The following is a 19,678-nucleotide window of genomic DNA, read 5'->3' on the forward strand; positions in this document are numbered from 1 at the left end:
AGTGGAGGAGAAATTGTTGAGGATAAACATAAAAAAGGCACCAGGGGTGGATGGGATCTATCCAGTTATATTAAAGGTGGCAGCAAAGGAAGTAAGCAAACCCTTAGCCATAATTATGAGAGCTTCTTTGGACTTAGGGGAGGTACACGTAGACTGGAGATGTGCAAATGTGACCCCAATTCACAAAGGAGGATCAAAGACTGGCACAAGTAATTATAGACCTGTGAGTTTAACTTCTGTTCCAGAAAATTAATGGAGGCACTGGTTAAAGAAGTACTGCAGGATCATCTAGACAAGACTTCAGTTATAGCTCGGACACAGCATGGTTTTTTTAAGGGAATGTCTTGCCTGACCAATTTGATTGGATGCTATGATGCAGTCACAAAAGAATTGGGTGCAAGGAATAACTTTGATATTATATATTTGGATCTTAGAAAGGATTTTGATACTGTTGCACATGGAAGACTGCTGTACAAATTGGAGCAGTGTGGCATTGGAGGAAAATTGCTGCTATGGATAAAGGGATGGTTGAGGGGGAGAAGACAGAGTGGTAATCAATGGACACTGCTCATCGTTGACTAATGTTATTAGTGGAGTCCCTCAGGGTTCAGTGTTGGGTCTATTGTTGTTTTCTGTATTTATAAATGATACTGATGATGGTATATCAAGCTTAATGTCCAAGTTTTCAGGTGATACAAAGGTTGGCAGGGTTGTTAAGGACACTACTGAGGCTATGCTGCTGCAACAGGATCTGGAAAGGTTAAGCAGATGGGCTGAGAGGTGGCAAATGAAGTTTAACATTGACAAATATAAAGTACTACATATGGGAAACAGTAACATCAGAGTATTGTACCAACTCTGTGGTACTACACTGACAGTGGTAGAGAATGAAAAGAACCTGGAGATAATTGTGCAGGCAGATATGAAGTTCTCTGAGCAGTGCAGATGGGCTGCAAGAGTAGCTCATGGTGTCTTGTCAATGATATACAGGAATTTTTCTAGCAGGGATAAGGAGGTGATTATTCCCTTGTATCAGGCCACACCTTGAGTACTGTATACAGGTCTGGAGGCCTCATTTGAAGAAGGATGTAGAGCTGCTGGAATGAGTATAGAGAAGGGCAACAAGATTAGTGAATGGAACAAAGGGTTGCTCTTACGAAGAAAGGCTTAAGTTTTGCAAATTACAGTGTCTGGAGACTAGGCGCCGGCAAGGTGATCTGGTAGAGGTGTATAAAGCCTTGAATGGTTTGAACATGCCCAATGCTGATGGGATTCTTCCTCTTGCTCAGAACAATCACCTGAGAGGGCATAAATTCAAATTGAGGAAAGACAGATGTAGGATAGATGTGCGGAAATTTGGCTTTAGCCAGTGGGTAGTTGGTTGGTGGAACAGACTTCCATACCTTGTTGTGGAAGTTGATAGCCTAAATAAACTTAAGGCTCAGCTGGACAGGTATTTCAAACGAACGAAGGGGTGAAATGGGGGTGTATTTTTTTTTTTTTTTTTTTGGCTGATGCTGCATAAGCTTGCTTTCTTGCATCATAGGCCTCTACTAATGCTAATATATTTCTTTTGTATTAAAATAACTTATGAAACCTTTTGTTTGAGACCATGTTAATATAGTTAAAAGTCCTTGATTGTAAATTTAGTTGTACACTACTTTTCTTTTTCCCCAGATAGTTTAGAGGATGATTCTGTGAGGGTACTTCGCCATTTTCTTTCAGAAAAAGGGGTGGGTGATTGGCCTGTACTTGATGCCTCTTGGAACAAACGAGTAATCAATGTGGAATGGCGGCTGGCCATGCTGTTTGTTCATCATGTCCCAACATTTTTCCACATGTATTCTGATTCTTCTTTCTCTCCTGGCTACATGCTTAATGTAAGTATGAATATTATTTGATATTTTATTCATATGAGAAATAAGTCAATCTTACCTATAATTGTTATACCAGTTAGAAGGATCATTGAATTTAAATTTTAAGGTCAATTTCCTGACACAAATTCCATAAATCTAGCAATACCCCAGAACCAGTGAGAATTATAGCAGCAATGCAGATATTCACTTGCTCCTTTTTTTTTTTTTTACTTGCCTATAATGACAGTGATCTCAAAATATCTTTGCACAAGTTGCAAAACATAAAAGAGTTAACAAAAATGAAAGTAACATTCTCAACAGTTTTTATTTAGTAAATGTGAAAAATTCTGCTTTTTCATGTCATCAGTTACAGACCTCTTGAACTCCCTGGTACGACTGACTCGTTCGTCCTTATGCAAAATCATTTTTATGCCTATGATTTTTAAAACAACAAACTTAGTAAAAAATAAAAGAAGCACAGCTAAAACCATTAAAGTATTAGAATGGCCAGAAAATGAAAGAAAGGAGGATTTTAAAAAATATATCTTCCCCAATCATTGATATTTTTCCATCACAAAAATTGACCATCCAGTTCTGCCTTTGACTTTTGACTTTGCCAAACTTTCCACCTTGGATAATAATTTATAAGTTAGGTTATTGGAATTTTTCTGACTATCTAAGAACATTCTATATAAAATTTTATATAGAATTTTTTTTAGATTGTATTAATACTTTAAACGTTTTGCAAATTGTATTGTCAAGAATCCATGTCAACTTTATTCCAGGCTACAGCTTGTCTCCTGTTTAAATACTGGAAAACTCTGAGTCCTTTCTTTTTAGCTAATATAATCGTAAAAGATGCCATCCAAATTATGAATAATCAAAACCCAAAGATTTTTAAATTGAAATAATATAATGGCTTGACATGTAAAATGATTAATTAATTTGCTGGATTTCAGTATGGATAAGTTTATTCTTATAGCTGATCAACATGATCTTTGGTACTATGTATACTAATCAAGAGGCTGTATTGGTATACTATGTATACTAATACAGCCTCAAAAGATTCTAGTTACTGTATCATAGCAAGTAACCATGATACAGTACCATAAGTGAAAAGATTTATTGTAATAATTGGTGTCTTTTTAACAATTACCTAGTTTTTTATTGGTTAATTAATTAAATTAATTAACAAATGAAGATTAATTTAATCTTTCCATATGAGAATTTAACAATGCAGATATTTAAAGATGTGTTACTTCAACTAAAGAAGCTTTGAGATATATATATATATATATATATTTATTTATTTTATTTTATTATTTTTTTTAATTATCACTCTGTTATATTAAGAGATTATAACTAATCTTTGTCTTGTTTCCTCTGATATGTGCAATTTACAACTTTTGTATGTTTTATTATTTTTTTTAGTAGTTTGTTGTTCATTGTTCATAGTTGTTTACAAACATTTATTCTAAAATATAGGGTGAGCTACAAGTACCTTTCCAAAAATTTTTCTATGATTTTTTTGTTTTTAAGATAAAGCATTGCTTATTTTTTTTGCTTTTTTTCATATTTAATAAAATTTTATTGTACATTTCTTTTTTCAGACTAAACTTCCATGGCCGAGAAATTGAACATTAAGAAAGAGCTAAAATAGCATTAGTATTAGTAGAGGCATATGATGCAAAAAAGCAAGCTTATACAGCATCAGCCAAAAAAAAAGAGAAAAAAAACCCCTTCCCATTTCACTCATCCATTCGCTCCAAACGTTTGTCCAGTTCTTTCTTGAATTTATTTGAGCTATCAACTTTCACAATGACAGATGGAAGTTTGTTCTAGCAAACAACCACCACCCACTAGCTAAATGCAAATTTCTGCACATCTATTCTGCAACTGTCTTTCCGCAATTTGAATTTATGTCCCTTCAGACTGAGCAAGAGGAAGAATCCCATCAACATTGAGCTTGCTCAAACCATTCAAGACCATATACACCTTGATCAGATCACCTTGCAGGTTCCCAGTTTCCAGATGCTGCACTTTGCAGAACTTAAGCCTTTCTTGGTAAGAGCAACCCCTTGTTCCCCCTCACCAATCTCATTGTCCTTCTCTGTACTCATTCCAGCACTCCTCATCTTTCCTGAAATAAGGCCTCCAGACCTGTTTGCGGTACTCAAAGTGTGGCCTGGACCATTGCCTTATACAAGAGGATAATCAGCTCCTTATCCCTGCTAGCAAAATTCCTGTATATCAGTAGCTTCACAGTAAGCAGTTTAGGGATCAGTAGTGGCAGTTTGGTGGTGGAGGAACAAAAGAGGAAGACATGCAATCCTTGAACCCAAAGTAAATGAAAAACTACCATCAGAAACTCCTTCAAAAGTGATTCTTTCCAGGATGTGGAGCATTGTGGCAGACTAACATCATAGAGAACACAAGAAAACATAGCTTGTCTGTCTGTGTATGTGTGTGGGGGGGGGTTAGATGTTTATGATGAGACTACAGAAATTGATCAGCCAGGGGACAAGAGAGGGTCGGTTAAATTTCAGGATTGTTCAGTGACTTCTTAAGAATAACTTGAAATGGAAACCATACAAACCTCACCATGTACAGGAGTTGCATCCTGCATTAGGAGAATGGAGTTTTATGAACATTTCCTGTAGTGGCTTGAAGAGAGATAATTTGTTAGAAAATATTTGATCAGATGAGGCAATGTTTTATACTGGTGGTTCTGTAAACAGGTATAACAACCATTATTGATCACAAAGTGATCCAAGGGTTACATGGAATGCTTGCAAAAATTGTCCAAAAGTGACTGTTTGGTAAGGAATGATAGCACCATAACTCATTGGTCCATACCTCCTTCATAATAGAATGGATGGAAACAATTAAGCATGCTTGAGATATTTACAAGTACAGCAGTGGAATGATGTGCGGGAAATTTTTATGCAAGGTGATTCTCTTCTGTCCTCCATGTACACGCCATTTCCAAACTGGTGTTTGGGACTGGTTGGAGACACTTTGTACAAAGATGGATTGTAAGGAGAGCAGTAACAAAATAGTCAGCCATCCAGAAGTTCTGATTTGTATCAGTGTGATTTTTTTTTTTTTATGGAGGTGGGCCGTAAAGAACAGGTATATTTTCCACAGTGCATTTTATTTGGAAATCAGTAGACAATGTTACTGTGTGATTGTTAGAGTATATATAGAATGCAAGTGTATATGCAGATCTGAAAAATGACCTGATGTAAAATGCCACTGAACATACTATAAAGCAAAAAAAAAACTGATGTTTTACTTTAAAAACAGTGAAGTTATAGTAGGTTTTGATAGCAGGTTCTTATTTTTATGCAGTCACCCTTTATCACAAAAAATATTTATTTTCATATCATATTTCATTCCTAAGTAATTTCACAGAACATTTCCTTTTATCTTCTAGCTGTATCCAGCTGCCTCATTACTGAGAACACTGGATGCAAATAATCCCAATCCGTCACATGAACGATTGTTTGAAGCTTATCATAAACTGTTAATTGAAACTCTAAGGCTGTTAGGAATCCCCGAAGAAAGGATCCAGCGAGATGTGTTTGATATGATTGGTTTTGAACTTCAATTTTCCACTGTCAGCAGTGTAAGTATTAATCAAAGTTTTAATGTTAAAATCATAGTCTAATATAGAAGGGCTGAATAAAAGTATCAAGATTGTATCTGTTAAAACTAAGTTATATTAATTCTCTTCAAAATAGGCTCCTTCAGATTGTATACACTTATTCCATCATTACTGAGGTGCCTCCGTAGCCAGGTGGGCAGGAGCAGCAGTGTGTAGCACACGCTTCTTGATTAGACGGGGTTCGAGCCTGTGACCACCAAATACGGAGGATGCGGAAAGGTCAGGGAATGACCACTGCATATCCCAGGAGCAACATGGCCTTAGTTGCTAATGCTCCTAAAAACCAAATAACAAACAAACCATCATTACTGCCAGTGTTGAAAACTATCAGACTTTTATTAAAATCTTTTGAAGATTTTAAGTTTTGAAGATTTTTAAGTGACAGAACCGTGTTTCATCACTTTTTATAATATTTTTGAGAAGTTTTTATTAGTTTCTGCACATTTAAGTCAGAACTTAGATATGAGTGATTTTGTTTTTGCAGCTCTTCCAGCAATCATGGAATGAACTTGACTATGACATATTTCATTCCCAAATCTTTAATTAAAATGGCCTGATATGTGCCTTAAAAAATGCATATCTTTTTAGCCATTTTGCAAATAATTAACCTTCTGTTATTTCACAATTAATAGGCCACCATAGTCAAATAGTAAAATGCAAGGGCACAGTAATATGTGTATTTGAGTTGATTGTGGTTAAATATGATTGACTGCTAAATATGGTGCTGTTCTTGTACTCTCTCTATTTTTTAAACTCCTCAGATTCTGTGTGGCCTTCCCAGAGTATAAACTGAAAATTTATTTATTATTAAATTACACATTTCAGCTACTAATTTATTATCTCTACTGGTTGAAAGGTGTCCAGAATACATGTTGCTTTTGTTGCATTCATACACTTTAAAACAATGGAATCACTCAAAACTTATGTATACAGCTTATTGTTGCACCTCCAAATACTAGTTGCATTAACTGATAAGCTTCAGTTAGTATCATTTTTGTTCTGTATTCTTGGATGTGGTTAAATGTGTATCAATAATAAATTAGTGCAGACCATGACTGTTCATAAAAACTTTATTAATATAAAATGATTACATCCAAACATGAGGCATCATAAAAACACTCCAAATTTTGTCAGTAAATAACTGAAAAATGGAGTATGCTATAAACTTGTCTAGTTATGCAGTAACATATCAGGTGATATTCATTGAAGCACCTCCCAGTATGGTGTGATCTATATTGAGATAAACTTCTCTTATTATTTTACAAAAGGTGTGATTTATTGAAGATCTGCACTGGTCTCATTACTCTTGATCAGCTCTCACGCATCGTGAATTTCCTATTCATAATACATAATTATAAAAATTAAACTACTTAGAAAAATTAAAATTCTCATTGTTTAAAAAGTTTAGGATTTCAAATGAACAAAAATATGTTTACCTACTGAAATAGTAGTGTAGGATGCTTGCAAAATAATCATACAATTTGAATTCTTAAATATTCATTAAAAATCAAATACAGAATATTACTACTGTAATCAGATGTTTATATTGTTCAAGCTGTTGTGGTATCAATATATTGATATACTTCATTGTGCACTGTTCACAGAATGCCATGGCTGTTACCTGACTCCACTATGTCAGGATCTATCCAATTTTTCATTTCCTATAAAACACGAACTTCCTTTTCATACACTCAGCTCTTGACATAGTTATATATTAAAGGATTAGGTGGCTTCTTCTGGAGATTGAGGAAACCAAGTGATTGTACTGCCGCAATGGTCAGTTTTCCTAGTATACTAATTATGCAGGCCAACAAGAATTTTGAAGTTTGGCTAATTGTGTTTGCCCATTAATAATTTCTGTGTTCTGAGTTCTGAGCCCTAAATAAATTTAAGGCTGAGCTGGACAGGCATTTGGAGTGAATGGAGGGGTGAAATGGGAGGGTTTTTTTTTTTTTTTTGGCTGATTCTGCATAAGTTTTCTTTCTTGCCTCATATGCCTCTACTAATGCTAATAAATATTTTTTTTTGGTGTATGAAAATACACATGCCCAGTTTGGGTTAAACAAATAAGAATAGTTGCCAGCAGATAGTTAATTAAATTTGAACTAGTTGAGAAGAAGTTGATTTATTGTTCTCTAGCATTGTTATTTATTTTAAATATTCACAAAACCTTGTACTCAGATTACTGGAAATTAAAGATATAATTCACTTTTTGTAGTAAGTAAGTAATGTGTCTTGTTTATGTCGTTTTTCACCTTGTATTATAAGTATAAAACAAGGCTAGTTGGTTCTATTGACCTTTTATTCATTTTATAACTAAGAAATATTATTAAGTATTTCATTATTTAAAGTATTTTATTATTTAATTGAAGAAGATAGATGCATTATTAATCAAATTGCTATTTAATTTATTATAACTAATACGTTCTAAGCAAGAGCTTAGAAGTTTATAAGAATGTGTAAAACTTATCATGATGCTCTAATTCTTCCTTTTATTTTTTTCTTGGTTTCCCTCTAGTCCTTTTGTCCTGTGCAGACTGACCTTGTCTTCTGCTGTTGCTGCTGTCATCATATGACTCACAGTGCGTGCAACAAGGTCAGTACTTTGTTCATAATTGTTTGTAATAGGCATAGGTAATGGCTGGCAATTAGTAGTTTGAACAGTGTTTCACCAGTTAATAAAATATTTTATTGTATTCTTATAGAAGTTTTCTTGGCATCACAACAACTTCTATTGGCATTTTAGCATTTTAAATATAAATTTAGGAAGTCTTTTTTTAAAAAGTTGCCTAAATATATGTAAATATTTATTAAAACAGTAAAAATTCAGCTCATGCAGACATCATATCTTATTTTTCTGGTTACACATTTCTTATGTGACAAACTGTTTTAATAAATACATACATATGTTTTATTTTATTTTTTGGAAGAATTCTTGTGTCCTCATTCCATGATGTAGAAAATATTCTCTGTTATGAAACAGCTTAAATGTTTTATATTATACAACTCATTGATTTCTATCTTTCTTCTTGTCAAAATGTACTCTTTTTTTTCTTTTTTTTTTTTGCCATTAAATATTAGGGCTAACCTTCATTTCTTTTCCTCCATTTCTTTTACTAAGTAGTGTGTGAGTAATCTTTTGAGGTTATTACAAGAAACACGGTAAGACTTAATATATTCTTCTCATTTCAAGGACAGCTTCTAAATCAGTTTTTACCAGATTTTTCTCAAAATCTGAATTTTGCAGAATCATTTCATATAAGATGAATTTTACAGGAAATGACTCTATAAAATTCATTTCCTGCTCTTGCTCTCACAACTCACAGATCATTCAGAACTTTTCTGATAGTAAAATAATTTCCTTGTTGACTTTAATGTTCCTAACTCTAGTTGGCCTCCATTTTCTGGTATATATATATTGGCTGTCCTCTAGATACCTCAGCTTACAATTTTCTGATTATTTTTTGTGGCATCTCTCTCTCTTCCTTTCTTTCTTTATCTCTTTCCTTTGTTATATTATAGTGCTGTAGCTTCTTGCCATTCACTTGGAGAGACCTGGGTTCAAATCTCATCATAAAGTGGAGAAATTCTTGAAGACCGTATCTATCATGACTGTAGTTAGCTGATTTCAACCATAGAATAGGATTTTTTAGCCCCTGAGTTATTCTGAGGTTTTTCAGCTCACACAAATGCAAATCAGCTCACAAATGAAAAAAGAGTTGTACAGAATTTTTTTTTCTCTCTCTCTCAAAACAAAATTCACAGCATTCCATCTAGTTCTGTATACTGTATGCTTCATGACATTGTAGTAGTTTGTGAACAAGCACAATTTTGAAAAGTAATATTCTTGATATATTTCTGGAAAATTCTCATCAATGAGCTTGACTGAGCACTTAAAGGAAATAGTTAAAAAAAAAAAAAAAAAAAAAACAGCCTTTCAGTGTGTAGTATTATTTTATTAGTCCAATATATATATATTTTTTTTTCTTGTTTGCTTTTAAGGCTACATCACCAAAGTTCTTAAGAGTGAATTATTATCTTATCATGTTTTTTGGTTTTTCTGATAATTTCTTCTTGTGTGAGTTCTGTCTTTGTTTTCAGGTAGTAAATGAAAAAATATATTTTTTTCTCCTTTGTTAAGTATATGTACTCTTTATAACATCATTTAATTTAATTTATCCATGCTGTTCTTTTCAGTTAAATAGATAAAAACTTAGTTATCTGGTATGAATGACAGTAGCCTTTTGGTAGAGTTATTCACACCAGATTCTCTCCTTTAAAAGGAACCTTTAATTTTAAAACAGATTCAGTATGTCTGACATGATAAGTTATGTACCTAAGCATCTATAATCTGATAGTCAGTAGAGCTAGTATGAAAAATAGTATAGTATGAAGTATAGTTAGTATGAAAAAGATCTGGGGGTAGTTGTGCAGTCAGATATGAAGTTTTCTGAGCAGTGCAGACCTGCTGCAAGAGGTTTTTTTTTTTGTTAGTTGTTGGTGCATTGGCTTCTGTGGCCATATTGCAGCTCCCAAGGTTTTTGCATTTTCTACTCTGATCCAAGCCTGAGGCTGCAAGGTAACCCATGGTGTCTTGTCAATGATATGCAGAAATTTTGCTAGCAGGGATAAGGAGGTGATTATCCCCTTGTATAAGGCAATGGTCGGGCCACGCCTTGAGTACTGTATACAGGTCTGGAGGCCTCATTTTAGGAAGGATGTATAGCTGCTGGAACAAGTACAGAGAAGGGTAATGAGATTGGTGAATGGAACAAAGGTTGCTGTTACCAAGAAAGCGTAAGTTATGCAAATTGCAGTCTGGAGACTAGGCACCTGCAAGGTGATCTGATCAAGGTGTTTAAGGCCTTGAATGGTTTGAGCAAGCTCAATGCTGATGGTTCTTCCTCTTGCTCAGATTAAGCACTTGAGGGGGCATAAACTCAAATTGAGGAAAGACAGTTGTAGAATTGATGTGTGGAAATTTGCCTTTAGCAAGTGGGTGGTTGATTGTTGGAACAAACTTCCATCTGTCACAGTGGAGGTCAACAACAACAAGTTCAGAACCAGACAAACATTTGGAGTGAATGGATGGGTGAAATGGGAAGGGTTTTTTTTTTTTTTTTTTTTGGCTGATGCTGTATAAGCTTGCTTTCGTGCATCTATGCTAATGCTAATAGTCAGACCACCAGAGGAAACCCAAGGAACAAGCAAAAAAAAATTTGATTCTTATTATTAGTTTTCATTCCACTAGTAATCGTCACAGACATTAGTGTTTACCAGAGATTTTTGTCAGATTGTCTTAATCTAATAAATAATCACACTATCTAGTGTAATAAAATGGTTTTTCAGTTTGTTTTGAGATTTAAGTTAAAAGATATATTTTCTGTTTTGTTTAAGAGCTAATACATGTAATTTGATGTAATGTATTTATGACTTTTTGTGAATGGCATGTACTTGAGCATGCACATGGCTTACTGTTGTGACAATAAACCCAATAGTGAGAGATTTGGAGATATGTAATGATGATTGTCCCTCTCAAAAACCTTCTCCATCCTTGAAAAGGAGGGAGAATGGGTAAGAGATATATTTTTTTAAAGGAAATATATTAGATTTTTTTTAAAGATGTTTTTTAGATTTTTTAAAATTATTATTTGTCTAGATTTGTTTGATTAGATTTTTAAAAATTATTATTTGCCTATTCTGAGTTTTCTACAGTATAAATCTGGTCCATATTCTGTAGGTAATACAAGGTGTGGCTATTAAATACGAAGACTGCACATGCAGCCACTACACACAAAGCGCTACCTGTAAAAGACACAGCAGTTAACCTTGAACCTTTTCTTAGTTATCTGCCAAGTCATGTTCCAACATGCTCATTTGCTTTTCAGTGAGACGGGTTTTCATTACCTTGTTTTTCAAGTTTGCAGAAAAAAATGACAGACAAAAGAACTAAATGATAAATTATCAGCCTTTTAACAAAACTAAAGAAAACACCAATTGAAAGTTATCAGTTGTTACATCAAGTATGGGGAATATACTATGTCAAGAGCTCACATGTTTGATTGGCATAAAAGATTTTTAGAAGGAAGAGAGAATGTGAAAGGCGATAAATGAACAGGCCATCTGGTACCCACAAAAACTGATGAAAATGTGGACCAGGTAAGAACATTGATTAGAAGTGATTTGTCATTTAAGCATTACAATGGTTGCATCAGAACTCAGTATGGACAAAGAAACAGTTAGACAAATTTTAACTGAAAATTTAGGCACAAGAAAAGTGTATGCTAAGATTGTACCAAAAATTTTGAATGCAGATCAAAGAATGAGAAGACTCCAAGTTTGTGAAAATGTTTTAAAAAACTGAAGATCCAGTGACCAATAATATTAAATACAAGCTTGCACACATAGCCACTACACACCAAGTTCCACCTGTGAAACAAAGACACAGCTGCATGGCCTGGCAGCCTGTCTTCATTGCTCAGAGAACTTCATATCTGGCTGCACAATTACCCCTAGTACTGTAATTACTTGCAATGAAAGTTGGCTGTTCCAATATAATCCAGTCAGTGCAATAGAAAATAAAACAATAACCCAGGTAAAAAAAAAGCGAGATTGTAAAAATCAAAAATAAAAAGCATGATTCTTGTTTTCTTCGATATTAAAGGAATTATTATTAGCATTAGCAATGGGCAAGTGATGCAAGAAAGCAAGTTCATACAGCATTAACCAGAAAAAAAAAACCTGCACCTCTTATTTCACATATTCATTCCCTCCAATAGTTTGTCTATTTCTTCCTTGAATTTATTTAAACTATAAATTTCCACAACAGAAGGAAATTTGTTCCAGCAATCAACCACCTGCTGACTAAAAACTTCTGCACATTTATTCTGCAACTATCCTTCCTCAATTTTAATTTGTGGTCCCTCATGTGTGTATGTGGTTTGAAGAAGAAGAAGAATCCCATCAGTATTGAGCTTGCTCAATCCATTCAAAGCCTTAAACACCTCAATCAGATCACCTCGCAGGTGCCTGGTCTCCAGATGGTGAAATTTGCAGAACTGAAGCATATCTTGGTAAGAGTACCCCTTTAAAAATCTTGTTTATACTCTGGCATGACCATGAGGTCAGTGGAATTTACAGTAAATCACCAATACAAACGTTAATTGTATTTAGTAGTCATGGGCTTGAACCCTGATCCATTCAAAGAGTGCATGCTACTACACTCACACTCCTGACCACTCTGCTATGTCAGGCCTGTTTGTTTCCCTCACCAATCTCATTGCCCTTCTCTGTACTCATTCCAGCAGCTCCCCATTCTTCCTAAAATGAGGCCTCCAGACCTGTATGCAGTATTGAAGATGTGGCCTGACCCTACCTTATATAATGGGATAATCATCTCCTTATTTCTGCTAGCAACATTCCTGTATATCATTGACAAAATCCCATGAGATGGCCTGGCAAACTGTCTCCATTGCTCAGAGAACTTCATATCTGATTGCACAATTACCCCTAGGTCTTTTTCATTTTCCATTACTCTGAATGTAGTACTACACAGTTGGTATGTTACACTGCAGTTACTGCTGCCCATATGCAGTACTTTGCATTTATCAATGTTAAACTTCAGTTGCCATTTCTTAGCCCATCTGCCTAACTTTTGTAGATCCTGTTGCAGTAGCATATTGTCATTAACCACCCTACCAACCTTTGTATCATTGGTCAACTTGAACATTAAGCCTGATATGCCATCGTCAGTATCATTGATAAATATAGAAAACAACAATGAGCCCAGCACTAAACTCTGGGAGACTCCACTGAAAACATTGGTCCACAATCAGTAGTGCCCACTGATAACCACTCTGTCTTCTTCCACTAGACCATCCCTTTACTCATAGCAGCAACTTGCCCTTAATGCCACACTGCTCCAGTTTGTACAGCAGTCTCTGTGCAACAATATTAAAAGCTTTCCTGAAATCCAAGTATATGATATCAAAATTATTTTTTGCATCCAGCTACTTTGTGACCACATCATAGTAACCAGGTTTAATTGAAGTTTGTTAAGGGAAAATCTTGTTTGACAAATCAAGATTTTTCCCTTAAAATAACAGGTGTGTAATTACTCCTGTCACCATTTGTTCCCCCTGTGTGAATTGTGGATGTATTCACACATCTCCAGTCTGCAGGGACTTCCCCTGAATCTGAAGATGCTATCATAATTATGGCTAAGGAATTGTTTGCCTCCTTTACTGCCTACCTTAATATAATTGGATAGGTCTCATCCATCCCAGTGCCTTTTTTATGTTTAGCTTCAACAATTTCTCTTCCACTTTTCTCTCAGTTTTTACAAAATCATTTAGCTCTCTGTTAGAGTTTGATAAACTTCTGGCCTCCACTTCCCTACAGAATTCCATCTGTGCGAATGTAGATGCAAAATACTCATTCAGTTTGTCAGCTACCCGAGCACGATCATTTACAGTCAAACCATCAATATCAAGTGAACCAATCTGATTCATCCCCATCCTTCTAGAGTTTCCATAAGTAAAGGAGTCTTTGCTGCTTTTCTTTGCATCATATGCCAAAGAGATCTCGTAATCTGACTTGGCTTGCCTTAACCGCCTTTGTGACTTGATATCTACCATAAGCTTTTGTGTCATCCAATAATTTATATGCATCCCGTGTACATTTCCTCTCTACCACCTAGTTTCATCAGTTCATCTAATGTCCGTTTAGGCTATACCTTGAAGAGTATTTCTTAGTTGGTATGAAAAGCCCAGTACCTTCTATGATTAATTCCTTGAATGCTGATGGTAACATCATCAGGTCCCACTGTATAGAATTTAAAAACTGTCTGGGACCACCTTGATCACGTTTACAAAAGCAAAAACCCCTGCCTTTACATTTGATGGTAGTTACACCTTTAAGTAAATCCCAGATCAATACACTGTGATCACTGCTACCTAGTGGTTCTTTTATTATCTGCACATTCTGGATGAATATGGCAGAATACATTCCACCAATACTTCCAAATTAGACTGTCAATCAAACATATAACATTGAAGTTCTGATATGGTTGCATGACAAAATTTTAAGGAAAAGACCTGAATTGTGGAAGGATGATTGGATGCTCTAGCACACTATACACTCTCTGTTGCCAGTTTCTGGCCAAAAAACAAATTCCTATGTGTGAACATGCACCCTACTCACCAGATCTAGCCCCTTGTGACTTTTTTTCTTTTCCTTAAACTGAAATGTGTGCTTAAAAGAACCCATTTTCAGTCCATTGAAAACATTCAGAAAACAATGACTGAAGTGTTAAAAGTGCTTACAGAAGATGACTTCCAGAAATGTTTTTGTGCTTGGAAGGAATGTAGGGAATAGTGTGTGCAAGTCCAAGGCAATTTTGAAGGGAATAATTTGTAAGGTACAAAATATTTCATTATATTTATTTTATTGCAACAGTCTCATTATTTAATAGCTACACCCAGTGGTGAGCTGTGAATATTTTAACGATGAGCTTGCAGTTTTTCCGACTTTCTACCCAGTAAATTTGATTGGTCACGGAAGTGATGTCATCCACGGATTCCACCAGAGGCGCTTCCCACGCTCGCACTACTAGTAGTGTGATTAGAGTGAGTGGTATGATATCTCAAGTCAGGGGCAGATTCAGGGGGTGGACAGATGGGCCTTATTACCCCCTTAACCATGCTTTTAGTGAATGTGTAAAATGTTCCAAGGTCTATCTAAAAAAAAAACTTAAAAACCTGGTCGTCATGCCTCTCCATGATAACTGGATACAATAGTGTCTGGAGTTCTAACTTTTTAGAATTCTTGAATAGTATGACATCACAATCATACTTCCTGCAGTTACTACCGCAGTAAGTATGATTGCAACAATAGAAGTATTTATCATATGATTGCAACAATACAAGTATTTGTCATATGACTGTGACAATACAAATATTTGTCAACAATTTATTTTTTTCGTCTCGCATTTTCTTTACATTCCATTGTTAGGTGCCTTTAACAGCTGTGTATGTCGCTTCAACTACAAAGATTGGTACTTCAATCAATGCTGTTTTCCAGAGATATTTATATACGTTACAATCACAAGTATACATCTCTTACTTCAGTTATCATAAATCCATTGTATCTTGTCTTCCAGAAATTATGTAAATTTGTGAATGATCAATAAAATATTTAGAATAAAAAAGCTCTTTTATTTTGTAATCAATATATACAAATCGAAATACCTAAAATAAACGCGAAGGATATTTCAAAAAAATTGTTTTGTGAAAAAGTTGCGTGTGCTCGGCACATGCGCAACTTTTTTATTCATCTTTTTTTTAACACTTAGGGAAATATAATGGATACATTTTTTTTCCATGATAAAATATTTTAATATTGCGAATAAAAAATAACATGAAATATTTCCGATATCACAAAACATTCTACAATATAAAAACAAACTTTCTAGAAAAAGTACACAAAATTGCAGATTACATGAAAAAAAATTATTACACAAATATTCAAGAAAAATTTATTCTAAATTGCCGTATGCAATTTACTTCTTTATTAATATTTGTTGTCAATCTTCTACTTTGCTCAATAGTTGAGCAATGATTAAAGAGGAATGATTTGACATAACGATCTGGATCAAACTGAAGCAATGGTTTTCCATTTAGATGTATGATCATCATAATCTGCAACGTGTTTAATTGTCAACATTATTCATTCATTCACTCAATAGTATTCATTATGCTGAAGCTTGCTCAGCTTCAGCAGTGCTAATTGCAGTGGTTTCAAAGATATTTCTGGCTTTCTTAACTGAAAAGGGAATTTCACTCGATTTTAAAGATAAACTGTCTTTGACAAAATCTCTAAAATCATTCATTTTTATTTCATATTTTATCAGAAAACAAACAAATTTCTTATTTGGTTTTTACCATCTTGCCACTAAGATGAAAGTTCTTTCATATTCCACGATTTCCGGTTGCATATGTTTAAAATTTCTTTCAATAGTATCATTATTTTCTTTATTTAATTTAAAGTCACTCTCTGTTCATTAATAACTTTTCCTTTAAAGATAAAACAATGCATTTAATAACTTGTCACGAGGTAATTTTTTAATGTGTTCTTACTTCAAATTCTTTCCACTGCAACATGCTCTCAATTTTAGCTTCATAATTTCCTTCAGAATTTTTCAAATTAGCAATAGCATCGATAGTTCGAATAATTAATTTATCTGCTTTTACCATAGTGAATCTGTAAAGCTTCTGAAAGGTAAGAGACCTCCTGCAGGATGTCAATCATTAATGCTAAATGGTTACGAAATTCCAGATTAAAAGTAGATTTAATAATCCAGAATCTTATTTAACTTCTGATTCAAAATGTTTGCACAAAGCGGGATAATTCCTCCAACTCGCAATCCATCCACAAGCTACATCGTGACCTGAACACATGACCGATCTTTATAGTTTCCACATCAAGTTCTTTAGCAATTATCTTTAATTTGCACTGTTTTTTTGGAGATTGGTGATATGCATAGTTTTTTTTTTTTTTTTATTATTATTGCCTGTATGCCATTAAAGTTTAGAACATTTTCTACACAGTGAAAGCCTTGATGAAGTTTCAAAATCTGTCAACATTTCAACTTCATAAAGTTTATATAATATCTTAGTTGCCTCAATCCCCCCCCCCTGCTACGTTGCTACTTTCACTAGTCCTTTGAATACTATGCAAAATGTCAGAATCACTCGGATATTCAGCTACTGTGACCATGTAAACATAGATGGAGAAATTTACTGGAAGGCGTGGATCACTCACTTCTCCGAAAAACATATGCCCATTTTACGGAGTAAAGGGGAACCACAACACAGGTAGGTTGACCGGGGGCTATTATCCGTGTCAGAATCTTCTTAATCCTCTGACTGGCTATGGAAAGCATATTGACTAGTGCGACTTCTTGGTATGTGACTGCATTGCACTTTCTAATTACTTAACTTGCGTCTAAAGGCCAGAGGTAAGAACAATGCATACAAAGTTGTCTCTCCTAATCTGTTCATTACACGGAAATTTTCTTCATTCAATTTAAACCATTTTAAATGTAATTACCAAGAGGAATTCAAAAAAAATTCCCTATAAAGAAGTTGGTTAAACAGAGGTCCGACTGTAATTAAATCAAAAATGAAGCAATTTTAGAATACATAATTGATTGATTTCGCCATTAAAATGCTGGGGATGGGCCCCCATTCGCCCCACTGTAGTTTCGGCTCTGGATACTCAATAATTGCATTCAGGATTTCATTTGTAAAATAAATGATTGTTTCAACAATGGGCTCTCAAATTTTCAAAAAAAAATAACAATGGGGACTCTCGAGCCCACTATAGCTCACCACTGACTACACCTTGTATATGATCTAGAAACAATTAGAACTAGTCCTTAACTCTACTTGTTAATATTGAACACCCTGTTGCAGAAAATATAACCTTTCAGGTATGCTAGTTTTCTGTAATGATACCATGTACAGTCAGTCCTCGTATAGCACGATAGTTGAGTTCCTAGAAACCCTTGTGCAATGCAAAATCGTGCAATATAAACAACAGGCCCTATGGGAAAAATAGGGTTAGGTGCCGACCACCCAAGATTGAACACACATTTGTAACCAAAACATTACCAAACACAATAAATAATCGTAATAAAATACTTATGTATTTTAATACAAAAGTATTTTATTATGATACATAAAATACTTATGTATTTTATTACAAATATTACGTAATAAAATATTGCTAATGCTTTTGCTTCTATCGTAAGCAAACTTGTTTTTTATTTGATTTTCTATCCAAACAGATGACAGCCGTTCCATCTCTTCCAATTCTTTGTGTCTTAATCTAATGGATTTTAATTACACTTTGAGTTGTTCCTGCTATGAAAGTTTTTTTTATTTTCTCTGCATTCTTTGTAATTCCCAGCGTTGCCTCATTTAGGTCTGTAGCACGTGCAATATCACATGGTCTTTCATTTTGCTCAAAGCGTTTCACAATTTCATATTTTTCTCTATCGACAGAGGCGGACTGGCCATAAGCCTTACCGGGGAAACCCCGGTGGGCTGGAGGCCGGTGTGATTTTGGCCATAAGCCATAGTATGAGGCCACTACAAATTTTCCCGGGTAAGAATTTTTGACCCAGTCCGCCTCTGTTTATCGATAATTGCTTTTCTTTTTCTCTCTGAATCTGCAGTGTCTTCACCAGGACGCTTCCTTTTCACACCTTTTAAGTATTTTACTCATTTTTAGGGAATAAAGCACAATTACAAAAAGGAGGCACGCTTGATACGCATAAACAAAGCTGCGCGCATGTAGCAACTGAATAAACACCATAAAGGCGGAGATACACTATTAACACCTCACATTTTACTAAAGCACATTTCTAGGGGTTACTACCATAAAACAATAAAAACAATTTCCAGTTGCCTTTCTGCTAATGGAATCTGTTATAAACTGGTAGTAAACTCGATCTAATTGTATTTGCGATTATACCTATAGCGAATTGTGTTGGTTTTTATGTTATTATGGTGAAATGTGTTTCTCTTTCACTGATATAAAAAACAAATACATTTTCAGAATCTTCTCTTCATTCCTATCGTTTTGCGTTCAACTGCCATTTCTTGTAAACACAAAGGCGAATCGTGCATAAGCGAATTCGGTCGTGTTATATAAGATATTGTTCCCCTATTTATAAATTGTGTATGATCGAATTCGTGTAATGTAAACACGTGTTATACGAGGACTGACTGTATTTCATTGCACTGCCCAATTGGAAAAAGTGTGGGGCTTGATTTTCATTGCAGATAAGAGAACTTCTCTTTAAAGGTGTTTTTTTTTTTTTTTTTAACTTAGTAACATAATTAGCCTGTCTCAGATGGAATTGTTGAGTTTGTTTCCTTCCAGAAAAACAGGTTTCTCTCCATTGCCTGAAAACCAACCTAGAATATATGCAATTTATAGAAAGAGTATACTGATGCCTTATGGCCTTAAAGCTTCATATCCTACCCAAATCAGACTAGTTAAATTCCATATTAGTAGCTTAGGCCAACCTAGCTTTCTTGTGAACAATAAGATTCTCATTTGTATCTGTTATTATCTGGCTGTGTAATAA

General features: G+C 34.6%; 1 protein-coding gene across 2 annotated transcripts in view; it reads left to right on the forward strand.

Moving 5' to 3' along the window:
• LOC150085335 (neprilysin-1-like) overlaps window positions 1–19,678 on the forward strand; it is a 103,108-nt gene that overhangs the window by 24,676 nt on the left and 58,754 nt on the right. The window contains exons 5-7 of one of the 2 annotated variants that reach the window (XM_090373160.1): window positions 1,678–1,880; window positions 5,293–5,484; window positions 8,042–8,119. In XM_090373160.1, the coding sequence (XP_090229286.1) occupies window positions 1,678–1,880; window positions 5,293–5,484; window positions 8,042–8,119 (473 nt within the window). The remainder of the gene's footprint in view (window positions 1–1,677; window positions 1,881–5,292; window positions 5,485–8,041; window positions 8,120–19,678) is intronic. The other variant, XM_090373161.1, reaches the window with a different exon arrangement.

The sequence above is a fragment of the Mastigoproctus giganteus genome, chromosome 5, assembly GCF_048544385.1.
Source record: "Mastigoproctus giganteus isolate SK-2022 chromosome 5, ASM4854438v1, whole genome shotgun sequence".
NCBI classification, from domain to species: domain Eukaryota; kingdom Metazoa; phylum Arthropoda; class Arachnida; order Uropygi; family Thelyphonidae; genus Mastigoproctus; species Mastigoproctus giganteus.